The 22,431-nt window shown below is 44.7% G+C and overlaps 1 protein-coding gene across 1 annotated transcript in view; it reads right to left on the bottom strand.

Moving 5' to 3' along the window:
- Nucleotides 1-22,211, bottom strand: part of NPR3 (natriuretic peptide receptor 3) — a 42,531-nt gene extending 20,320 nt beyond the window's left edge. The window contains exons 1-3 of the mRNA XM_065664117.1: nucleotides 21,503-22,211; nucleotides 16,729-16,851; nucleotides 12,025-12,191 (exon numbers count right to left, since the gene is read on the bottom strand). Of these exons, the coding sequence (XP_065520189.1) occupies nucleotides 12,025-12,191; nucleotides 16,729-16,851; nucleotides 21,503-22,211 (999 nt within the window). The remainder of the gene's footprint in view (nucleotides 1-12,024; nucleotides 12,192-16,728; nucleotides 16,852-21,502) is intronic.
- Between the last annotated feature and the right edge of the window lie 220 nt (nucleotides 22,212-22,431).

The following is a 22,431-nucleotide window of genomic DNA, read 5'->3' as shown; positions in this document are numbered from 1 at the left end:
CTATTGCATCAATTTAATCTTTTACAGGGAGAAATTTAATCTTTTACAGGGAGATGGTGTGTATGTGGAAACCTATAGGAGACTTTTCTTATAGGGAGCACATGACTTTCTTATCTGAATTCTGCAAACCAAGATTTAGTCTACTTTAAAATTAAAGCTTACAAATTCAGCACTGCAGTCAAACAAGGCATCACTTTCCTTCAACTTTAAGAAGGCTTTTTCCAACAAGGCTGCCTGCTTGTGTCTATCTCCTCACTCGTATTCACTGGTACAGCCGTAACACCGAGTGCAGACATGAGCCTCCACCTAAGTACTCTGTACACCAGGCAATGTGGCCCCAGCATGAGGACTTCACAACTGAAGTTCAGGTTAAGCTCTCTTAAGCTCTCAAAGGTGTAGGCAGAAAAAATAAGGGCAATTAATTACATCTGGAGAGCAAGCAGCAGTCACAGATCATCAGCTGTCCACCTTCATCTCATATGAGAGACAAGATGTATAGAAAGATTCCTGCTATCACTGCATTTTTACTTATTTGGACACAAAGACACTCTGCCACAGCTAAGCCCTTTTCTTCAGGTTAAGACTATGCTTTTGCCTGCCTGGACTGTTCAGCCACCCATCTGACCAGCTGGTACATGAACTGATGTGCACCCTGGGCATGCCAAACCCTTGCTCCACCTAGACAAGGGGATCCTTACTTCAAAGGGACTGAAATTCATCTAGTGACAAACTCCTATCCACTTTAAAGCCAGCTGTGGACCAGAAGCCAACCACAAAATCGTCTGCTGAAACAAATTAATAAAAAGAAAACAACTGATATCTGGGATTTACTTTAAAAAGGCTGCCAATTTCAGGGAGTTAAGGCATTTTGTCAGTGAAGGTTATTTTATTGTCCAGGAAAGAAAGCTAACCGCAAAGCCAGCCTTTGCTCTTGCACCTCATCCTCCTTTATGCTCTCTTCCTTGTTTTTCTTACTATCCCATTCTTGAAAAACTGTTAGATTTACTCACTGTCATTCTGCTGGGGCAGACACAAGTTGCTCTTTTGTCTTTAAGATGAATTGAAGCAGAAACCCATTCAATTCAAGGCGTCAAGGGAGATCGGCTGTGAAATGCCAGCTAAAACATGACAGGGCACAGCAACAACTGAGATGCAAGGGCACAGAGGCACCCTTCTGTCCCACTGCCTTCAAGAGCTGCTCATTTTGCGTTTGTTTATTGCTCACAACACTCTCCTGTGTTTATCTAGAAAACAGCTTTAAACTCCTAGTGCCCACTGCCAGCAGGGCAGGCAGAAAACTTCCAAGATACAGCCAAAACTTGCTCCATCTATTACACACAGAACATGGGAATCGCCACCTCAGCAGATTTACAGCCTTACCCACAGTCAGCTCACATCAAGGGGCTTTTACTGTCACTGATTTGCCAAGCTTTGGACCAAACCCATGACCTGACATCACCAGGTCCTAGCATGCTCCCCAGACCTCAAAGAGTGTGTCCAAAGCAGGAGGGGGATGAGCTGAAAATTGCCCTGCTCTAGGAAGGGGGAGCACCTCTGGGACCAGACTTTCTCCCTGTAAACGTGTGGAATTTATCTCTTGCTCTGTTCAACATGCTCACTGATTCCCTTCTGCAAGTTGGTACCAGCCATTTTACCCCTCTGTGGTTTTGGTTCCTGTATTAGCTTTTAACACTGTTCTCAAAGAATGCAATCAATGTAGCTAAGGAGCAGCACTGTTCTGAACAAGAAGTGAACTACTACAGAATAATAATTATTTATGGGAATTTTTCCTTCATGTATATTTTACACACATATTATTTTCCTGTGTAACCTGTCCCTAAAGGGCTTCAGGCCATCTATCAAGGAAAAAGAATCAGAGAATGTATTAATATGCTCCTGCAGTCAAGACAAAATCCCCATGTTCATTATACATCTCTAATTTGAGACATGTGACTAATGCAAAGGATCTCTAGCACATAACACTATATTATTATTGCTTGTATACTGAATGGATCTTAACTATTAAAGGTATAGCTGCCATTAAAAATGAACTGCCTTTTTAGGATTTCCCATCTTCTAACAAACTATGTAGCCATTCATGTGATGAGTTACAAAACTATGTTCAGAAACCATACTTCTAGAATGGTGGAACATAACAGATACTAAAGAAGTTCCTCTTTTCAGCTGAACACACAGAAAGGAAAACATTTTTCTAAAGACCACATTGGTACTCTTGTACTAACCTGTTATACAGATGTAATCAATGCTTACGTTTTAAGTTAGCATCGTGCAACTGTTGCGACAGTTTAATTGCATATACATACCTAGTAACAAAAAAAGCCCAAACCCAGCGCTTTTGTTAGCTATTAAGTTTCAAATGTCATGGAGCAAGTTTGCAAGTTAGTTTTTGAAGCAGGAAGGTATGTCAGTTTTCAGGATGACAGAGTCACTCACCTGAAAAAATCAGTTCCACCTGCTAAAATAAGCCAACTGGTTTAAATAAATGCAGAGCTAGGACAAACAGGAAGGACATATTTTGTTAAATGTTTATCCTTGTATGATGTGCAATTGTTTTGGATTCTGGATTTTTAACTTTATCACCAAACCACAAAAATCACAGAAAAAAAAAAGTTTTCTCTATTAAAAACTGTCAAGTTCTCACGCAGAAATTGAGAAAAAAAATTGCTTTAGTACTGTGGGGAAAACTCATCTGTTCAAACCGAATTTACTTGTGCTACACTAGCTGGTGAGTAAACAGTATGGGGGTGGGCTGGTGAAATCTTTCGTGGGGTAAAAAGGATCCATGTGATAAAAGGACCATCTGATTTCTACTTTGCAGCAGGTCTGCAAGGGCAACCCAGCAGAGCTTTTGCTTTACATACAGTCTTAACAGCTGGATAAAAACGAATGACATAGGCACAGCAAAAAGAGGTTCTTAGCTCAAAAGCATGCTCAGAGCTGGGATTAGTCACTTAAACTTCTTATTCAGTACCAGGCAAAAATTAGGCACACAAACCCATTCATAAGTGCCAGCAGCCAGCCTCACCCTTGCCAGCTAAGCAGGTGAAGAACGAGGAATCGATCTGACCCCATTACTCTCATGCAGGCAGCTAACCAACTCCCCACTGCATGGAGGTGCAGTCAAGTCTTTGCAACCCCCCCCCAGTGAGCCACTCCTTTCAAATCCCCTGCCCCTTTCATCTAAAAGCCCTGGGGCTACAACTGCTGTGCTAGCATGAAAGAAATTAAGGATAAAATCCCCAGTTTCAGTAACTCTGAACTCCACCCTTCCCTAAGCTGTCTGCAGGGCATCCTGGGGTGCACTGGGGAGCTGAAACTCAGGTGCTAGGGGAGGGTGATGACCTGCCATAACACGGAGTACCTCTGAGCTGGGAGTAAATAATTTGCCCAGCTGAGGTGAGGTTGCCATGACAAATTGTGGTTTTATTAAATACCAGGGTAAATGGGAATACAAACTTGTAAACCTTAATAGCATGGAACTCGTGCAAACCCTCAGGCTGCTATTAATCATGCTTCCATTGAAAATAATTTAAAAAATGATTACTTGGTTTTGTTACTTGCTTTCTGGATATTGGATTAAAGGTGTTAGCTGATTAACTGTTCCTTCACTGGCATACCTGCAAGGATCCCACTATCACGGAAAGGAGAGATGCAGCAGCTGTATCTGAAGATATTTATGTGTACCTGTCAGCAGGCAGTAATGTTCCAGCCACACACTCAGAATGTGTCTGCCCTCCCTTCAGCACCAGCACAGTAATTAACAGCACAAAATATGAGAATTTACAGCCCCTCCAAAAGGCTAAAACCTTACTCTTACAGCTTCTTACTGCCTTGCTAACTGTCTGATCCCCGAGATCCTGCTTGATTTTGCTTTCTAAGTGTTTCATCATCTGCAGCCTGGTAGGCTAACTGGATGCATTGTACAAACACGTGTCCCATCAAATGTAAATGCCTTCTTGCCTACTGAATGTTTGCCTTGTTCCCAGCTGCTCCCAAAGGGCACCCAGAGCTCTTCACCTACCCTCCTCTCATTGTCCTGCTCACAGTTCTCATGCCCCTCTTACTCATTTGTTTTGGGACATAGACATTCTTTGTCTTTTCAATCTGCCATGATAGATCAGTTCTTCTCAGAACAGATTAGACCTTTTGATTTTGGATCAGACTTCTCTTCCTAATGAAAAGAATATCTACTAAAGAGAAGGAAAGTTGGGAGTATCCTCCTGTGGGCTCCTATGGCTCCCAGTGTGCACAAGAACACTGCTACCTTTATCCACACAGCCCATCCTCATGAACTGACTACATTAACCCCTCTGCATTAGAGGAATTGCTAAATATCCACTGAAATAAAGATCAGAGCTGGTACACTGACCTCTCACAGCCCAGATGAAGCACACCCGAGACCTGCTTCCTGTCTTTGCTCTGCAAACACTCATACACCTGGGTGACTTGACTCACCTATTATGCCAGTGTACCCTCCTGTTGGAAGATTTGTCCCTCTGGAGAGCGAGTCTTTCTCAGAGCTACATACACCCCCCAGCACTCACCCATAAGAAATTAATGTGCTACTGGAGAAAGAGATAACAGACTTCATAGAATCACAGAATGGTTTGGGTTTGAATGGCCCTTAAAGATCATCTAGTTCTAAACCCCCTGTCATGGGCACGGACACCTTCCTTTAGAGCAGGTTGCTCAAAGCCCCATCCAGGCTGGCCTTAAAGACTGCCAGGGATGGGGCAGACCCAGATTCCTGGGGCAAACGCTTCCATTCTCACCCCTCTCATAGTGAAGAATTTCTTCCTAATATATAATCTAAATCTACCCTCTTTCTTTAAAGCTATTCTCCCTTATCACATCTCTACATGTCTTTCTAAAAAGCCCCTTTCCAGATTCCTTGTAGGCCCCCTTTAGTCACTGGAAGGCTGCTACAAGGTCTCCCCAGAGTCCTTTCTTCTCCATACTGAATAAGCCCAACTTTCTCAGCCTGCCTTCATATGAGCGGTGCTCCAGCCATCTGATCACTTGAAGTGTTACTGATTGCCACCTATACTGTTCTTTTACTAAGACTTGTCACCCCAATGTCATAAAGATAGACCTTACCCTGCTATAATTCAGGATCACCTTCACCATCTGAATAGCTCAAACAGGCAGAGGAAAGCTTCCCTCAACCATCTCAGTGCAGGACAGCCATCTATGGAGGCAACATCTCTTCTGCCCTGGAGCTCTCAAACAAGGAATAAGCATTTCTAGCCTTGAAGAACTCCCCTTATGCCCCTAAAGAAAATAAAATGTGTCTCCTTCCCCCAGCCCCTGCCACCCTCCAATTAAACTGTTTGGCTCAGCCAGATTTCAAACACTGAACTCTTAACCCAGTCTATGTTACCGCAGCATAAGGCTAGCAGCACAGGTGAACCTGCTGCAGCACTCACAGTACTGAGGCTGGAGCATCCCATCATCCACCCAGCAAGACCACCACTCCCATGAGAAAACAGACTCCAGCTGCCGGCCCAGGACCCTGCTGCTGCTGCAACAGTATCCTGACATGGGACAGGCTCAGCCAAACCTCCCACTTCATGCCTTGTTGAGCTGAGAGGTTTTCTTTGGTGGAAAAAGAAATTTTCAACTGAGCGTTATTTTCATAAGGGAAAGAGCCTTGTAGGAGAAGGTATTAGCTACAAGTAAGCCAGCTTTCATTTCATAAACACCCTTCATCTGTCAAGTGTCATTTTGAGCAAAATAAGATACATAGTCTCCTCTTGCCTTCATTCAAACATCTCTGAGCCAAACCTGAGGGCCACGTAACACCAGTATCAAAAAATCCTATGAATATACATAAAAACAATACCTTAATGGGATAAATTACCTTTTGGATCATTAGCAATGCAAATGGCATGGAGAGGCATTAGAACCAAAACCAGGTTATAAACTTTGCTGGAAGGTGTATTTTTCACACTTTATTAGTGGAAAATAAGGAGTATTTCTAGTAAGTACTTCAGAGGGAGAGTGCCTTGCCCATAAATGTCTGAGTGTCTGTTTAGTAAAGTAGAATGTGAATATCTGTGAAACCCAAGTGAAAATATGGGGCCATAGAAAATATACAACATAGATGTGAATATCAATTCTAAACTTTTACATTCCCAAAGAGTTCAGATGTTACTATTTTCAGACACACCTACAGTTTTATGCTATCTAATGGTATCTAATTCTGAAGCTGCCATGGTTTAAGGCAGCTTCAAAATTATGCTTAGAGAGACTAAAAAAACTAAACAGAAAACCTCTGGAAGAGAGAAGAATAATTTATTTCTTTTACTGTCTTTTATGACATCTGTTAATGGCAAATAGAATACTGTTACACTGCAGTTCTGCCTAAGACCCCAGTGTGGAAGACACTTGTCTTTCATATCACTGAGAAAGCATTAACTTCAGCAAAAAAGAAGTGTCTGCTGTATTCACCAAATTTAGCAGTCCAGAGGTCAACAGTGCTCTCACAGAAACTGAAGAAACTCTCATTAATTCCAAGGGGTGAAGGTTGAGAAAATCCTAAATATGTTTTACTAACAGAATTCATCTTGTTAATAAGCTGGCATGTGAACCCATTTTTTCTGGCTGCTGAAAGGAGCCTGTGGTTTGCTTTTATTCTTCTGAACACAATTAGCAAAGCACTCCAGCAGCTGAATAGACCTATTGAGTTGAACAAATTATTCCTGGGCAGGGCTTTTTTTGTCAAGGGTTTTTTCTCTTTTTTTGAATCTCCCCAAAACTCTCTCCCATCCTGGTGCAGTCAGAAGAGACACAAAAGGCTGCCTGTCATTAGTCTTGCCTGCCTGTGCCTGAAGAAAGACAAGTGGGACCTTACACTGCTGAACACATAACATTTTCAGCATCTCTCCCAGTGACATGACTGAATTGCTCGCTTCTCCCAACCCTTATCTTAGCTGGTGTACAATCCTAATTGAAAGGCTGACGTAAGGCATACACACAAGGAAGAGTCTGGCACGGATGTTATGGATGAGATGATAAACTTTATAAGCATAGCTACCTCCCACATAGCTTTTGTAGTTAACTGTTGGAGCTTGAATGGCTGTTCTTGTGGGCATCATTTCTCATTTCAAAGGGCTAAAAATGCTCAGTAAAACAGACTTGCCCTTTCTAATAGGTAGTAGCATTTCACTGATGTAGTTAATCTATGTAGCTCATTCTTTCACTGAGATAACTTTGCAGGCAAATTGGGCTCAAGTTCCCTTCTCTTGCTGCTCATTTTCAGTGTGAAAAGGGCTGTGGGTAGGGTAAAAATCCACATATTCACCTCGCGAACAATGCTGTCATGTAATTAACACAGCAGAGCTATTTGTTTAATTAGTTACATTTTCAGCCTTTAAATGAGAAAAAAAAAAAAACCAAGCCATGGGTGGTCTGTAACCTCAGAAGAGCAAATACACCATGCTGTAAAATCATCCCAGCTCAGAATACTAGGTTGGACATAAAAAAAGCATTTATTGAATTCTAAGCCTGAGTCAGGAACAGAAGGTGCATTAAGAGCTTCCCAACTGCAGCCTACCACCAATTCATTAAGTGTTCGGCATTATTTAATAAAAATGGCTAATGCATCTACTTTAACTGAAACACTATTTATTCATAAACATTTTTAACTAGAGTATCTGTTGGGACTTATTCACACACCAGTTCAGGGACAGTTTCAAATTCTTCCTTCAAGTAAATGCATTCAATTCCCATTGCTGTCTGCCTCACCTAGGCTGTAAGTCTGCAAGCAGAGCTAGGCTTGTATTTTGCAATTAAACCAAGGATCTCAGCTAGTTTATAGAGACCAGGACACATTGCTGTTAATGTCTTGGTAAAGTATTAACACTACAGAAGTAAGAAAATTGTAATTTGTGTAACAGCATTAAAATGATTCTACTGTTCTTATGCCTGAATTCCAAATTTGAAAGTAAATCCTCTTTTTTTTGGCTATTTTATCACAGAATCACAGAATGGTTTGTGTTGGAAGGGACCTTAAAGGTCATCCAGTTCCAACTTCCTGCCCTGGGTAGGGATACCTTCTGCTAGACCAGGTTGCCCAAAACCCCATCCAACCTGGCCTTGAACACTGTTAGGGATGGGGCAGCCACAGCTTCTCTGGGCACCCTGTGCCAGGGCCTCACCACCCTCACAGGGAGGAACTTCTGCCTAAGAGCTCATCTCAATCTTCTCTCTGTCACTACATTCACCCATTCCCCCTTGTCCTGGGGAAAATGTTATGTATTCTCTGTCACCCATTCCCCCTTGTCCTGTCACTACATGACCTTGTAAAAAGCTCCTCTCCAGCTTTCCTGTAGCCCCCTTTAGGTACTGAAGGTCTCCTGGGAGTCTTCCCCAGCTCTCAGCCTGTTTCTAAACCATAAAAGTCTGCTTCATCAGAGAAGTCCAGGCAGGCACTAAATAAAATGGTCAGACCTTCTACAGAACTAGAGTTGTCTCTTAAACAAAAATCATGACACTACGGAGTGCTGAAACGAGGGCTGAGCAGATCTGAGGCTTCAGCCCACGGTTCTTCCGGTTACGTTAACAGGACAGTAACTGCTTTCAGACTCTGGAAGTGGTGACCAAGCAAAGTAGTAGTATTTGCTAATGGACTCCGGCAGCTGTTGCAATGGGATGTTGCAATGGGACATTGCAGACAGGGAACATCATCATTTTTAGCCCCACCCTATGCAACTACTACCTATCCAAACACTTATAACCTGGTTTCTCAGAATTTCTCTGCCACTCTTATTTTTGAGGCTTAAGGGAACTTTTTGCTTTACAAGAGAGAGATACCTTTACAAGAGAGAAAGAGGAGTAAAAGAAATTCTACACTTTCCAGCTCACTCACAAGGGACAAGTTTTTCCACCTTCCTCACTTTCACAGCATAACGCACATGCAGAAACAACAGCATTTTCTGACCTTGTAAAGATGTACCCATAACAGATTTTTCTCTTTTCTGTGTAATCTCACAGCTGGACATGAAGATGGCCAACACTCTTTGACCCATTACTCCTCAAAGGGCCATATGTGTTCTCCATCTGGCAACTGGACAGCTGCTGCTTTAGGACTTTGCCCTTTTTGTCTCCCTTATCTTTCCTTCTGTCATCTGCTTATTTTCCATTTTTATGGTATTCGTTTTTGGTAGATAATAATGCCTTCAGGATTAGTGCTGGTAAGAGGCCAGGACAAAATGGCAGCACTAACGACTTTTGTTTGAGTTAGGGTCAAAGAGAGATAATTTAGACCACAGACCTGGGGCCCCATTTTCCCATGACATCGGAAAAATCCACACAGAGAAGCAGAAACGCTGAATGCTTCAAATCCAAACCTCCCCGAGTTCATCCTCTTGGGACACAGCTTGCAGAAAAGGATGAGGATTATATTTCAACACCCGTGGACAGGACTCGAGATGGACTGTACCACCGACTATTCTTTCTGCATATTTTTTGTTTTCAGGAGCAGAATCCAGCACAGAAAAATCCACCTCTGTGGCTTCCCACCCTCTCAGCTGAAGGACCTCTCCTCCTAAGCTTCCCCTGGGGGACACAGCCTTACTTAGCACATGCCCAGGCCAAAATTGCTGCTTTCTTCCCATACTGCCAAAAGACGCGCTGTTAGTGACATGCCCACTGCCCACATACCTTTCAGAGAGGAAGGAACTGGCCCTCAGTTTGGCTTTTTATTTTTCCCCACTATTTTTTAATTTATTTTTTTTTAAGCCTGAATGCTGCCCTAAAATGCTTCTCTGAACACAGCAGCAGAGCCTCCACCATTAGCTTCCCACGAGGACTGATAGCAAGAAGCTGCGGTAGGTGTTCACAGATCCTCCCTCTGCCACAACATGGAGAGATTGGGAAGGGTGGAGAAAGCCAGGTGGGAAAGGAAAAGTGGGAAGAGGAGTAGGAGAAACAACAGCAGCAAGAGGGCCCCACTCCACTGCCTGGCCCCAGCAAAGGCTGATGGTTTTGTGAGGGAGTGGTTGGAGCAAGATGGAAAGCTCTGGATCACTTGTGGGAGAGCGGTACAGGGAGAGGCAGCCCTCAGAGCCAGGCAGAAGGCGGTCGAGGATTAGTAGGGAGCATGGCACCTGCACAGTTGCCCTGAGACAGCCAGGAGCACTGCCAGCATGGATGGCTGATTGCACAAGCAACCGTAAAGTGAGGAAAGAGAAAAGAGGCCTTCTGGCAGTGCTGATGCTGCTGTGCAAGGAGTCTCCCTGACAAACATTAGTCTGCAAAATCTCCTCCCTGCTGGCATGGAAAGATTTGCTTTCTCATGCATTCTGCTTGGCCACAACAGCTCTTGCATCCATCCAGTGTCTATCAACACTGAACTTGCATAACGTTTGCAGTGGGTCCTCATCCTAAAGAACAGCAAAGCATATCCCTGCCTGCCCCAAAACCACCCGCAGAGCACTTGTCTCATCCAGGGAAATGTCAAACTGCCCAGACTAGAAAACCCACAGAACTGTGGGTGGCTGGATTTTTGATACTCAAATTTCTCACAAACCACAACGTAAAGCGTGTGGCAGATTTTCAAGGTATGTATCTTGTTAATTGACACCTGCAAAAGGGCACATGAAGGGAAGAATGGAGGAACAGCACAAATTACAGTCTTATGCCTTGTTAAAAACTCATTTAGCAGGTTCTTCAGAAAGCAGCACCTTGAAATCGGCAGTTAGGATTTATCCAGTAACTCAAGGCAAAGAATGACAAGAAAAGGTTGCTTCTGCCTGCTTAGACTTTCAAAGATTCACAGCAATAACATGTCAGTAATGTGATTCAGACTTAACATTTAGATTAGATCAGGGTGGTGAGGCACTGGAACGTGCTGCCCAGGGGAGCTGTGGCTGCCCCATCCCTGGCAGTGTTCAAGGCCAGGTTGGACGGGGCTTGAAGCAAGCTAGCGAAAGACGTCCCTGCCCATGGCAGGGGGTTGAAACTGGATGGGCTTTGAGGTCCCTTCCAACCCAAACCATTGTATGATTTTAAGTAAAATATTTAAATAAAATATATTCAAGTTTTAAGAAGCACCAGTTTTCTGAAGACAGCTGAGGTTATGGAATGAACTGCATGAAAGGTCGTTCATTAACACCAAATTCAAGTTCATTGCTTATGCTTTGAAGTAAAAATGGTGCTTCCACTTGTGAGGGACACATTGCTTAAAGCCGAGATGAGATAGGTGCCTAAGTGGGAGATGGCAAATGAGGAAGTTGGGTTGCTTTCTTGAGTTTCAGGCATAAATTCCTAGCTCTCGTTTCCTACAGTTAAAGACTGACTAAACTCTCTTCAAGCCTCTTTTCTTTATAAATGAATCTGGAAAGTTTACTCCCCATAATTAGGAAAGCTGACTCTGTAAAGTGCTTGTATCAGCATGCAGAAGTCCTTTTAGGTATGTGCTATACATTCTCACTTTCGCAGACTTTTCTATGAAGATTCCAAATAAACCAGCTTAGCAGGAACACAAAAGCAATCTTCAGAGACAACCTATATGTGCTTGGTTAAGAAATAAGACTTCCTTTCTCATTCAGATCAAGAAAATCAGACGCAATACAGAGCGTAACTTTGAAACCTAGTTCTACCAAAAAAAAAAAATTATTGAGAGAAAACAAACAAGAATAATACAGATTTTTTGCCTGTTAAAAAAAGACAAGTGATTGGCAAGAGACACAGAGAGACCTGGCAATCTGCCTTTCCCCAGTGTTTCTGCTGATGAATAAGGGGATGAACACAACGCAACTGCTCATAGATGGCAATGTATAGACCTGGTGCACCTAGACCAAGTCTATTTTTACTATTTCCATTATCCACCAGAAGAAAAAGAAGAAATAAATCCATAGAAGATATTATACAGAAAGCAGTAGGATTTTGTAACTAAACCCAGGTCATTCTGTCCTGATAAGGTCTCACTGATACTTTTGCTTTAATTAGGTGTGTGGTTTTGAAGATTCTAAGACCTGAAGCCTGTCATCATGTACTTACATAGTCATCCTCATGCAGACCTTGCTTCTGAACAGAACTTTTCACCTCCAGGGAAAACTTCTCAAACTCAGGCTTCACGGTCCTCAGCAGAGTGACAGTTTGGAGGTACGAGTATGCTTTCTTGGCTTCAAGGTCATGTTTGTCTCCTCTTCTCCAAGAGCCATTTCCTAAAGGGAAAACAAGAATATTTCCAACTCCAAATGAGGTACCATTACAGGGTTGCCTTCGTTTTTCCTCCCAGAAGTCCCCTCTACTACATCTTGAGGAAATGGTGGAGTACAAGAGAGAACTGAACTTGCTCCAAGACATGCAGGAAACCGGGAAGCAAAGAATGGCTGTTGGGAAGTAAACCTGCAAACATATGGACAACTTTACTCCCATGCCATGCTCGCTTATTTTTAAAGGGTGGGACGAAGCCTAAGTATAAGAAAACATCTCTGAGCGAAAAACATGTGCCAGATCTCGAACACAGAGATATTTAAGTGAGGAAGGATTCAACCACAAAATTTGTTCCGCGTCACTCCATCAGTGACACTCTTCAACAGTCAGAAAAGCATCAGTAAAGTCAACGGTATGATCATCACTTTCTTTCTTTTTTGACAATAAACATAATTGGAGAATTGCTCCGCTTCCTCAAAGAGAAGGAACAAAGGACCTGCACTTCTCTGGAGGACAAGTCTTTCCTCCTGCTGCTTTTGGCCCTGGGGCAGCTCTTGTCACTCCCAGCACAGGGTGGGAGGCACAGGACCACCTGAGCTCTTTTACCTCTCTTTTCTACTTCAGGAAAGCCTTATTTACCATAGCTCAGCATCAGCTGAGCTATTCTTTCTCAATACAAAGTTCAACCTGTCAAAATTACTTATGCCAGGACTTTATTTATTAGACCTGATGAAAACACTGGAGAGCAGCTAACGTCCCATTGTCTAGTTTTGGTCTCAGAGGTAGCACTATCCCCTTCAGTGCTTGCACCCTGCCCTTGTTACTGCTTTTGAAAATGAAGAAATGCACATCTGGCAATGGTAAGACAGGACATCTTGCTAGCTTCCCCACAAGAAGGTACAAGTCCCGCCACAGCTTTAAAGCTGAAATCCTCTGAACTAGCTGGGTTACCTGCATTTCAGAGGTGCAGTATTCAAGAAACACGGCAGAGAATACAGCATAGGGGGCTTTGCTATAGCTTTGATTTACAAATGGACGTTAAAATGAGGATTATAGACAGGGGGGTCTATACCACCCATCTAATGATAGTGTTGGTAGAATGTGAGTAAGTTTCTGTCCTGGACACTATGCATACTTGTTTATAAAAATCCTGACACTGGGAGCAGTGATACATACACTTGCATAACAGCGTTCCTAGAATAACTTACGTATTTAAATTCCTCCATGGACTATTTTGTGGGAGGTCGTCTTGCCACAGTGCTTACGTACAATTATTGCAGCTTTGGCATCTAGTATGTCTGCTCTTCTGAAAAATCAAAAATATTCAGGACAGAGGGCAGCAGCAAACTGCAACATGGTCATCTGAACTTCACGGCACCATGCCAATCTTCCAGTCACACCCAGTCTTGGGTTTTGTATCTTTTATAAGGTTCACAACCTACTATTCCCAGGCACTGGTAACAAGGAATTTTAAGGGAATTTCTCTACATTTCTCCTTTATGCTTGCTTCCCACATGTGATGATCATCTGCACAAAAGTTAACTTCTGATGCACAGTCGTTTCACTCTTCATGGAAAACACATCCACAAATTAAAACGGGTTTAAAGGAATTATTAGAAATGTCACGAAATGCCATGATCTAACTACACTACATCAGAAGACAGAGTTTTTATTAATCCCTTGGAAAAGCAACAAAACTGGACTACCTGTGATGCAGAGGAGGATGGTGCTGAGGCTCCCACATAAAGGTGGGACAAACAGATATTGCATGGAGGTCCCACGCCAGGATGGCACAGCACTGCCCTGTTGGGGCAAAGTGCCGCCTACTGGGTGCTGCATCACTGCCTGCCCCACATCAGCTGTGGCACCAGGGTCCTTCCTGGGACAGGGTGCTGAACCTGGAGACCGCACAGTGCCTCATACAACTGTCACTACCTCCTAGAAAATACCATCCCTGAAAGCAAAACCATTCCAAAATGCAGCATCCCCAGCTCCTGCAAACAGTGTTCTTATATGACCAAAGTTAGAATCATCGAATAGTTGGAGTTGGAAAGGACCTCAAGATCATCTAGTTCCAAGCCCCCTGCCATGGGCAGGGACACCTCACACTAAACCATCCCACCCAAGGCTTCATCCAACCTGGCCTTGAACACCACCAGGGATGGAGCATTCACAGCTTCTTTGGGCAACCCATTCCAGGGCCTCACCACCCTCACAGTAAAGAACTTCTTCCTTATAGCCAATCTAAACTTCCCCTGTTAAAGTTTTAACCCGTTACCCCTTGTCCTATCACTACAGGCCCTAGTGAAGAGTCCCTCCCCAGCATCCTTATAATCCCCCTTCAGGTACTGGAAGGCTGCTCTGAGGTCTCCACGCAGCCTTCTCTTTTCCAGGCTGAACAGCCCCAACTTCCTCAGCCTGTCTTCATGCGGAAGGTGCTCCAGCCCCCGGATCACCCTCATGCCCCTCCTCTGGACTTGTTCCAACAGCTCCATGTTGTTATGTTTAGGACACCAGAACTGCACACAATACTTTAAGTGAAGTCTCACAAGAGCAGAGTAGAGGGGCAGGATCACCTCCTTCGACCTGCTGGTCACGCTCCTTTTGATGTAGCTCTGGATACGCTTGGCGTTCTGGGTTGCGAAAAGTTGAAGGACAACTCTGAAGTGTCCCAGCCATCTTCAGTACTTCCCAGGTAGTCCTGAGCTCATTTCAGCCAAGACAAGGAAACCACCAGTTGTAGGGGATGATTCATCTGAGACACTATGGACAGCTAAAGATGAGGTGAATCATTGTCCAGGGGCACCTGCTTCTCTCCTGTGACTCCAAAGGGGGCCCACCTCACATACAGACTTGTACCTACAGCCAGATGAATCACTTCTGATGCATTTCTGCTCTATGAGATGAAACACAGCAGTAGCACAGCAGTAATGAGCCACTGCCATCAGCCAGAGGGGTTATTTAATCAGTGATTTCTAGTAAAGTCAAGCCTGCAAAGCTCCCAGTGTCTACAGAAGGGCCAAAACTTCAGGTTTTTGTGACTGCTGACAAGGGTAGACCTTCAGCTTTTTGCTCTGTTTCTGATTAAGGCTGCAATGCCAAATGGTTTTCCCTAAGCCGCAAAGGATAAAGTCACTCCAAATTCAACTCAACAGAAAGAAAACCTTGATTCAAACCATTGGCTTTGATCTCATTTGCAACTTTATCTGTTACTTATTTAAGTGATGTCCTTACTACCTGGCAAAACTTGGAACTTCTTTAGCTATGCTAGACAATACATGAAGCAGGATCTGTGCTTCCATACATATCCATATCTCTGAATTTAAACAGCTACATACTGAGCTCTTCAACAAACATCACTGTTTCCTGTAAAATGATCTCAAATGTGGTAGATGAGTAACAAAAAGTTTATGCAAAAGAATTTAGCTCACAATTATCTGATTTATTAAACAAAATACAGCATCCTCTTGTGAATCCAGCTGTTCCCACTGGTTTGCTTTTTGAGGCTTAGAAGAAAGAAAAACACCCAAGTTTTCCTCCTTTCTCAATTCCCACTTGATTTTCAATTAGAAATTAATTTGTCATTGTAGTGGATAACTTAAGGCAGCCCATAGGGTGGAAATTATCTTCTCTGCACCTGCAAAAGAGGGTGCTCCTTTCAAAAGCCATGTTGACACTTCAGCAAAACCTAGTTCCCAGGCATGAATTCTCCTTAGCTTCAGCCACCTGATGCTGTTTAAAACTCAGCAAAAACCATCGCTCCAGTATTACTTTAACTGAGACAGCTGTAAGCAGCTGAGAGCAGGTTTAGTCCCCGCCACACAATCCCATGATATCAAATGTAACTGAATGTAGGGATATTTATTTAAATGTATTTAATTTACATTTTAAAGTCATGTTTTAAATTGACAAATCTGACCCTTTTTACTCAGGGGTGGAATCAGCCACCTTTACTCACTCTAGTAAATCTGGACAGTCCATGTCCCATCCAGTGCTTTCCTTTCAACACAACACTACTGAATGCTTTTGCAGACACAGTTTCTGATCAAAAGCTGAAACAAATTAGACGTGTGGATCCCCCAGCACAGGGATGACTTCTGGAGGCCCAGGCCCTGTGGCTGCCCATGGCTCTGGCCATTGCTGGTGCCTCCTTCCAGCCACCTTCAGGAACCACAGGCCACGGGGCAGAAAGGAATACCCTGCCCTAAGAAGTGACAGTGACAAGCTGGGGATTGTGCAAACTACCCAGAGCTGAGCACACACACCACAGTGTGGGGTCTTCATCTGGGGCTGCTCCACCTACAACTAAGCAAGTAACACCTATAGTGTATTTGGGACCTTGTGATCCACCAGTGGCAGCTATAGCCATGAGATCTTTTTCATTTCTTGCAATATCAGAGCCCCAGGGGAAGATAACTGCAACAGCAGGGAGAGACAGTGGAGTATTTTGGGACTCACTGCTGCGTATTTTGAGCCTAACAGATCTAAAAATATTACTAGGCTTACAGAAGATTTTGTAACATACTTGGGCAGGAAGAACATTACCATATGATGAGCTGTTGAAGAGTTCAATATTGAAGAAAGCATAGTCCCCATTGGTCATTCCTTGCCGATGAGCAGCCAGCATGATGTTCCTGATTGTGTCACCGCTGGCACACATGATTACAACTGGTGGAAGAAAATGAGGAACACAGATAAGAGGCAGTTCAAGAACTTCAGGGAACAGGCTGTTAAAGCACGAGTGCTGCCAGAGACAGTGACCCCAGCTGTCCTCCCAGTATTGCAACAAACATGACAACACAGATAGCAAACAAAGCTCATTTCCCAAGCTGCTGTTGGAAGACAGGTACCAAACACGGACACTTCCTCCTTCTTTGTCTCCTCTGAAAATAATTAAACAGAGCCTGTGTGTGACCAGAGTTCTTTTTACCCCTCCAACATGTGATAAGCTCTGGCTTCAAAGTTCTTCAACTACATGTATTTGTGGAGTCAATTGCAACCATAAGCCTCAGTTGTTACTTCTAAGTGTCATACACTTAAAAGTACTTAGTGAAGTACACTACGTAAGACAATCTCAAGATAAAGAACTAAGGTGATACAATGGCATTACCATTTTAATTTCCATTCCATTTAACAGTTTGGTGTAGAGTCATCTTGCCTACACTTCAGCTACCTAAAATTTAAGTATCTGGTGTAGAATTTGTTGCCTCTCTACCATTAACAGAGAGAAGCATCTCTGCAGCTAAGGACAATCTCTTCAGAATGTGACCTTCTCTCCAGGGACTATACAATAAGCCTAGGCAATGACCTTTGAAGTGACACGTAATATTCAGAAATGGGAAAAGCAAATGCCACTTTCTAAGTGTGAAGATTAAAGGTGGTTACAAGATTAAATGCCACAGAGACTTGCTTATAATGGACCAAGAGCTAAGCAGGGGCTTTGCTGCTACAATAGGACCTACAAGTCCACAGGTGTGTTCCACGTGGGCACCGCGATCCACTTTGTGACACCTGTAGTTGAGAAGCCTCTTCCCTAACCTTCTGGGCAGGAGGTGACAACTCCCCTTGCTATCCCTTCCCTCTGCAAAGGGAAAGCATAAACTCAGGTGGGGTCTTCAGCAGTTGGAACACAGGTCCCCCACTGAGCATGTTACACTATAAACTTTTTTACAGGTTCACAAGTCTGCTGCTGTGAAGCTACTGACATCAGAGGGAGCTGCAAAGTATTGTACCAGCATGCGCTTTGGGGCTATATCCTACAGCAAAGTCATAAGAGATCCTGTTAGGATGATAATTCGAAACCAACTGCGCACACGTTTCCAAGAACACCGTCACGCATGGCAGGGCTCAAAAGATACAATAATGTACGCAAATATTTTGAACCCAACAATAAAACTGAATCAAAACCACATTCAGCTTTTCCGCGTAGAAGTGTTTGCTGTTGTAAGAAATGAAAAGGCCAAACAGGCCAAATCTTTTCACACACAATGAATCTTCTCCTATCGCTTTTCTGGTTGGATGCCATCACAGGCATACAGCTCCAGATGAGCCGCTGGGGTGAGTCACGTTCGGTACATCCCCATACTTCAGAAGAGTTACACCATGCATAGCTCTATCTTACTGATTATAGCAGCACAATATAATAATTTCCAGAGCAACAGAGCAAGACGTATTTCATGACCATTGTGAAGTATATTAGCATGAAGGAAAAGAAGAAGGAAAAAGAATTTCTTACACTAAAATCTGCATCAAATCTTTTCCAGATGCACATCAGGAACGAATTTGTCTCACTGTTCCTAATTTCTGTTTAGGTGAGAGATTTCCTTTTGAAACATTTCCTTGTTGTACTCCCAATTCTCCCTTGACTTTGCCTTTATAATTCACATCTTTCACAAAGCTGTAATCTGGAGATGGAATCAAGGAGATTCCCACAACACTAGTAATAGACGTTGAGCAAAAGGAATAAAGAAAAGAGTGTGTGTGGGGGTAAGCCTACTTTAAAATATACTAAATCATATTTTGTAAGCCTCTAAAGGAATGTAAGGGAAGTAATATTAACGATTTGGATGTGTTTTTTAACACAGCAGGAGAGCTAAGATTACATATTTTAAGATTCTGAAGCAAATAAGCTATGGGCATGTCTCTCGGAATCTTCCAAAAATGTAAATTATGTCTATTTAATCTGCATCTGTACCCTACTATTGTGTACATACAAATGTGTGCGTGCGAACACATACATAATGTTTTCCCTCCAGTATAATACACGTAGACCACAGTAATTCTAATATTGATATTCTGAATTTATTGACTAGGATTATTGACTCATCCTGCAAATACTTGACAGTTTAATTCCAGTTCCCTCTGCTACATGCACCCCCTGCACTATGTGCTTATGCCAGAATGCATTTAAGCACAGTCCAGCGTTTGTGGACAACATTATGGTAAACCTGAGCCTACAGCATCAAGCCTGCACCGTGGATAAACAAGCCTGCAGAGCAGCTTGAACTACTAATGAAATTCATTAAAGTGGTTAACTTTCATTATCATATTTTACATCGCAATTTTGTTGTGGCTCCAAGACTTGAGCCTTTTGCAGAGGCTCCAGTGACTGAGCAGGCAGCCCCTGGCAAACACTGGTGCATGGCTGAGTGTGCCCCTGCCTCCAGGACCACAGAGAGCTTGGTGCAAACCCCCAGTCAGCAGCAACCTAGCCCATGGGGCCAGCCTCTGCCACATGTCCCCATGGGCCAGCTGGTGGGGCAGCTTCTTTCTCAGCCCTGGCAGAGTTTTGCACAGGTCTCCTGTATTTGCCTGAATGCCCACTACCACTCAGGCATCTCAAGGAAACCCAAACATTCAGATGGGACCAGCACCAGCAGCAACCTCTGTAAACAGAGAAGATGCAGGGTCAGAGCCAAGGACAGTGTCACCATAGCCTTTAAAACCTGGTGGGAAACCAATCAATCAACCAAAAACATTCCTAGAAAGAGCTTTGGATAATGTCTTGTTGCCCACAAACCCTAATACCCTACTGGAGGACCTCCAACAAGTTCATACGAGAAATGAAAACTTCACCTGGTCAGCTAAGGCACACGGTGCACCCTTCACATAATATATGACTTCAAAAATATTGTGACAACCTGAAAGATGCCATGAGCAGCAGGACCACTCCTCAGGCCCTCCTCAGGCAGAGGAACATGCCAGCAGAGTCCTGTGGCCAGTCTTTCAAGTCAAAAAGGCACAAGTGGAAGCTGAAGGGCCCACAGGGCACAAGGAGGGGAAAGAAGACAGAGCACTGCTTTTCTTTAGTCATTTGGAAGTTACAAACTGATGCAAGACCAAAGGTCTCAGCTCAGCAAAGCATTTAAGCCCAGGCTGAAAGCAAGCCTCTCTTTCCTGAGTGTGCAGACTTGAGAGCAGGGCTCTCTTTAGCCATCAGTCATGTTCTCATTGCATAGCCACAGCTCCCTGTGGCTAAGGGTGAATACTCATCTTTTCCTGCTGTAAGCATGCTGCTATGCTCTTAGCATCAGGAAAGCTGAGCACACACACACACAAGTTATACTGATTAAAAAAGAAGAGCATCTTTCCCCACACGGCAATTTTCTCTCGCACCTACACACGTTCCCTTGTCCCCATTCAGTATATTTCCCACATGGCACTTACTAGGAAAGTTCTGCTTTAACCACCTGCTTCAGTGAATAAAGAATTAAAAAGCCATAAGCTATTAGTCCTCAGTTATTTCCCACACACTCCTGAGCACATTAAGGATTTCACAGCAGTGTTAACGACACCTGCAGTGCAAGGCTGCTCCATCTGCAGCCTACAGCACACAACATCAGTTGTGACAGCCACACACAGCATCATCTTTATCAGTCCAATTTGGATGCTATTTTAACATTCTATTACCATGGATGAAGAAATTGTACAAAATACTTTGCACACACCTACACCTCTTTCAGAAAACAGCTAAGGAACTTCTTCAATGCTATCCTGCTGCCTGCTACTGGTCCACACCTTTTCTTTTATTTCAATAACTTAGTGGGGAAGCCCTTGGCTGCTAAAAGCCTCTAAAAGAAAATGCCTTTTCAATTGTCCACGTATCCACACACTGCTCGGCACGACCTCACTTTAAAACCCATCTAACTACAATCTGCACAATCCAAAGCACTCTGAATGGTTTACTACTCCGTGATGCAAAACCAGTTCATCCAGCCCACGGGTGACTTTCCAAGATGTTTTACAAGCCATTTATCTCTACAGTGTTTTGCTAACAGTTGGTGGCAATATTATTGCACACACTCATGGGTTTTGCATCCACACATCCCCCGAAATGACCACTTCCCCCAAATGCATTTGTTATTTATGAGGTACTCAACAGGGTTTCATACGGCAGGAGCAGGGAAAAGGATCCCCGCTGCAAGACACAGCAGGGTGAGAAGAAAACGTTTTTGCTTAGACTTTGAACCTACAGAGAGTGACTGCGCTAATTTCAGAGAATAAGCAACAGATTTGCTGCTCTGCGGATGCAGGCGATTTTGGCTAACCCAGACCTCTGGCAGAAAGCTCATTTCTTACCATGCCACAGAACCCTCCCAGTGTGGTTCCTGAGGGTAAGCCTCACTCTTCGCGGTGGGGTGCAAAGCTGCGATAGACTTCTGCGGGCACGGTTTTCACTCAGGGCAGCTCGTCCCTGCGCTTTAGGGGATGCCTGGCCCAGGGATGCCGGCCCACGCGCTCCCCAGTCCCACAGGATCTTCCCCGCGCAGTGTTCCCACCACCCCAGCACCCATCCCTGACCCCATCCACCGCCACTCACCCCTCTCGCCAGTCTGCAGGGCGCGAACAACATCGTCAATGTCGAGGTGCCGGCTGCTCTCGTCGAAGCTGTGCACGGCCATGTGGAAGGCCTCCTCTTGGAAGACCACATGGACGCCCTCCATGGCGAAGTAGCAGCTGCGCTCGGGGTTGCTGTCGCTGTAGAGCAGCGTGGCCCGGCTCCACTGGTGGTGGCGGAATAGGGCCAGCAGCATCTCGCCCATCTTGGCATAGGCCGGGGCGACGCGGGTGAGGTGCGAGTACTCGCCGCCCTTGGCGCCGAAGCCCGCGGCCAGCGCCCCCGCCGACAGCATGGGCACGTCCCAGTGCGCCGCCAGCCGCGCTACCGGCGCGGCCGCGTACTCGCAGACGGGCCCCAGCAGCAGGTCTGGGCGGCGGTGCTGCAGGGCCACCATGTCCACCAGGCTGAACAGGGCGCGGTTGCCGCACGCCGAGTCCTCGTAGGTGAGCTGGAACGCGTAGCCGGGCGGGAGCCCGGCGCCGCTCTCCCTCAGGCTCCGCACCGCGTACTCGATGGCGGGACGCACCCGCCCCAGCGAGAAGAGGTAGGTGTCGTCCTGCGGCAGCAGCACCAGCACCCGGATCAGCTTCTCCTCCTCCTCCTCCTCCTCCGCTCCCGCGGAGCCGCCTCCCAGCGCCGTCCGCGCAGCCAGCACGCAGCAGAGGCTGCCGAGCAGCCAGGGCGGCATCGCGCCCGCCCCCCCCAAGACGCCCGAGCTGCGGCAAAGTTTTCTTCCCCCCTCCCTTCCCCTCCCGCCTCGAAATTGTTCGGTCGTGTTTTATTGCTCAGGTGTTTGGCGAGTTCACAACCTGTCCCCGCCTGCGGGTTACGGACGGAGCATCTCGGCTCTGCTTGCCTTGTTCTCGTATAGACTATGATTATTACTACTACTACTGCTAGTACTAGCG

The sequence above is a fragment of the Lathamus discolor genome, chromosome Z, assembly GCF_037157495.1.
Source record: "Lathamus discolor isolate bLatDis1 chromosome Z, bLatDis1.hap1, whole genome shotgun sequence".
NCBI classification, from domain to species: Eukaryota; Metazoa; Chordata; class Aves; order Psittaciformes; family Psittacidae; genus Lathamus; species Lathamus discolor.
This window is presented reverse-complemented; position numbering and strand designations above follow the sequence as displayed.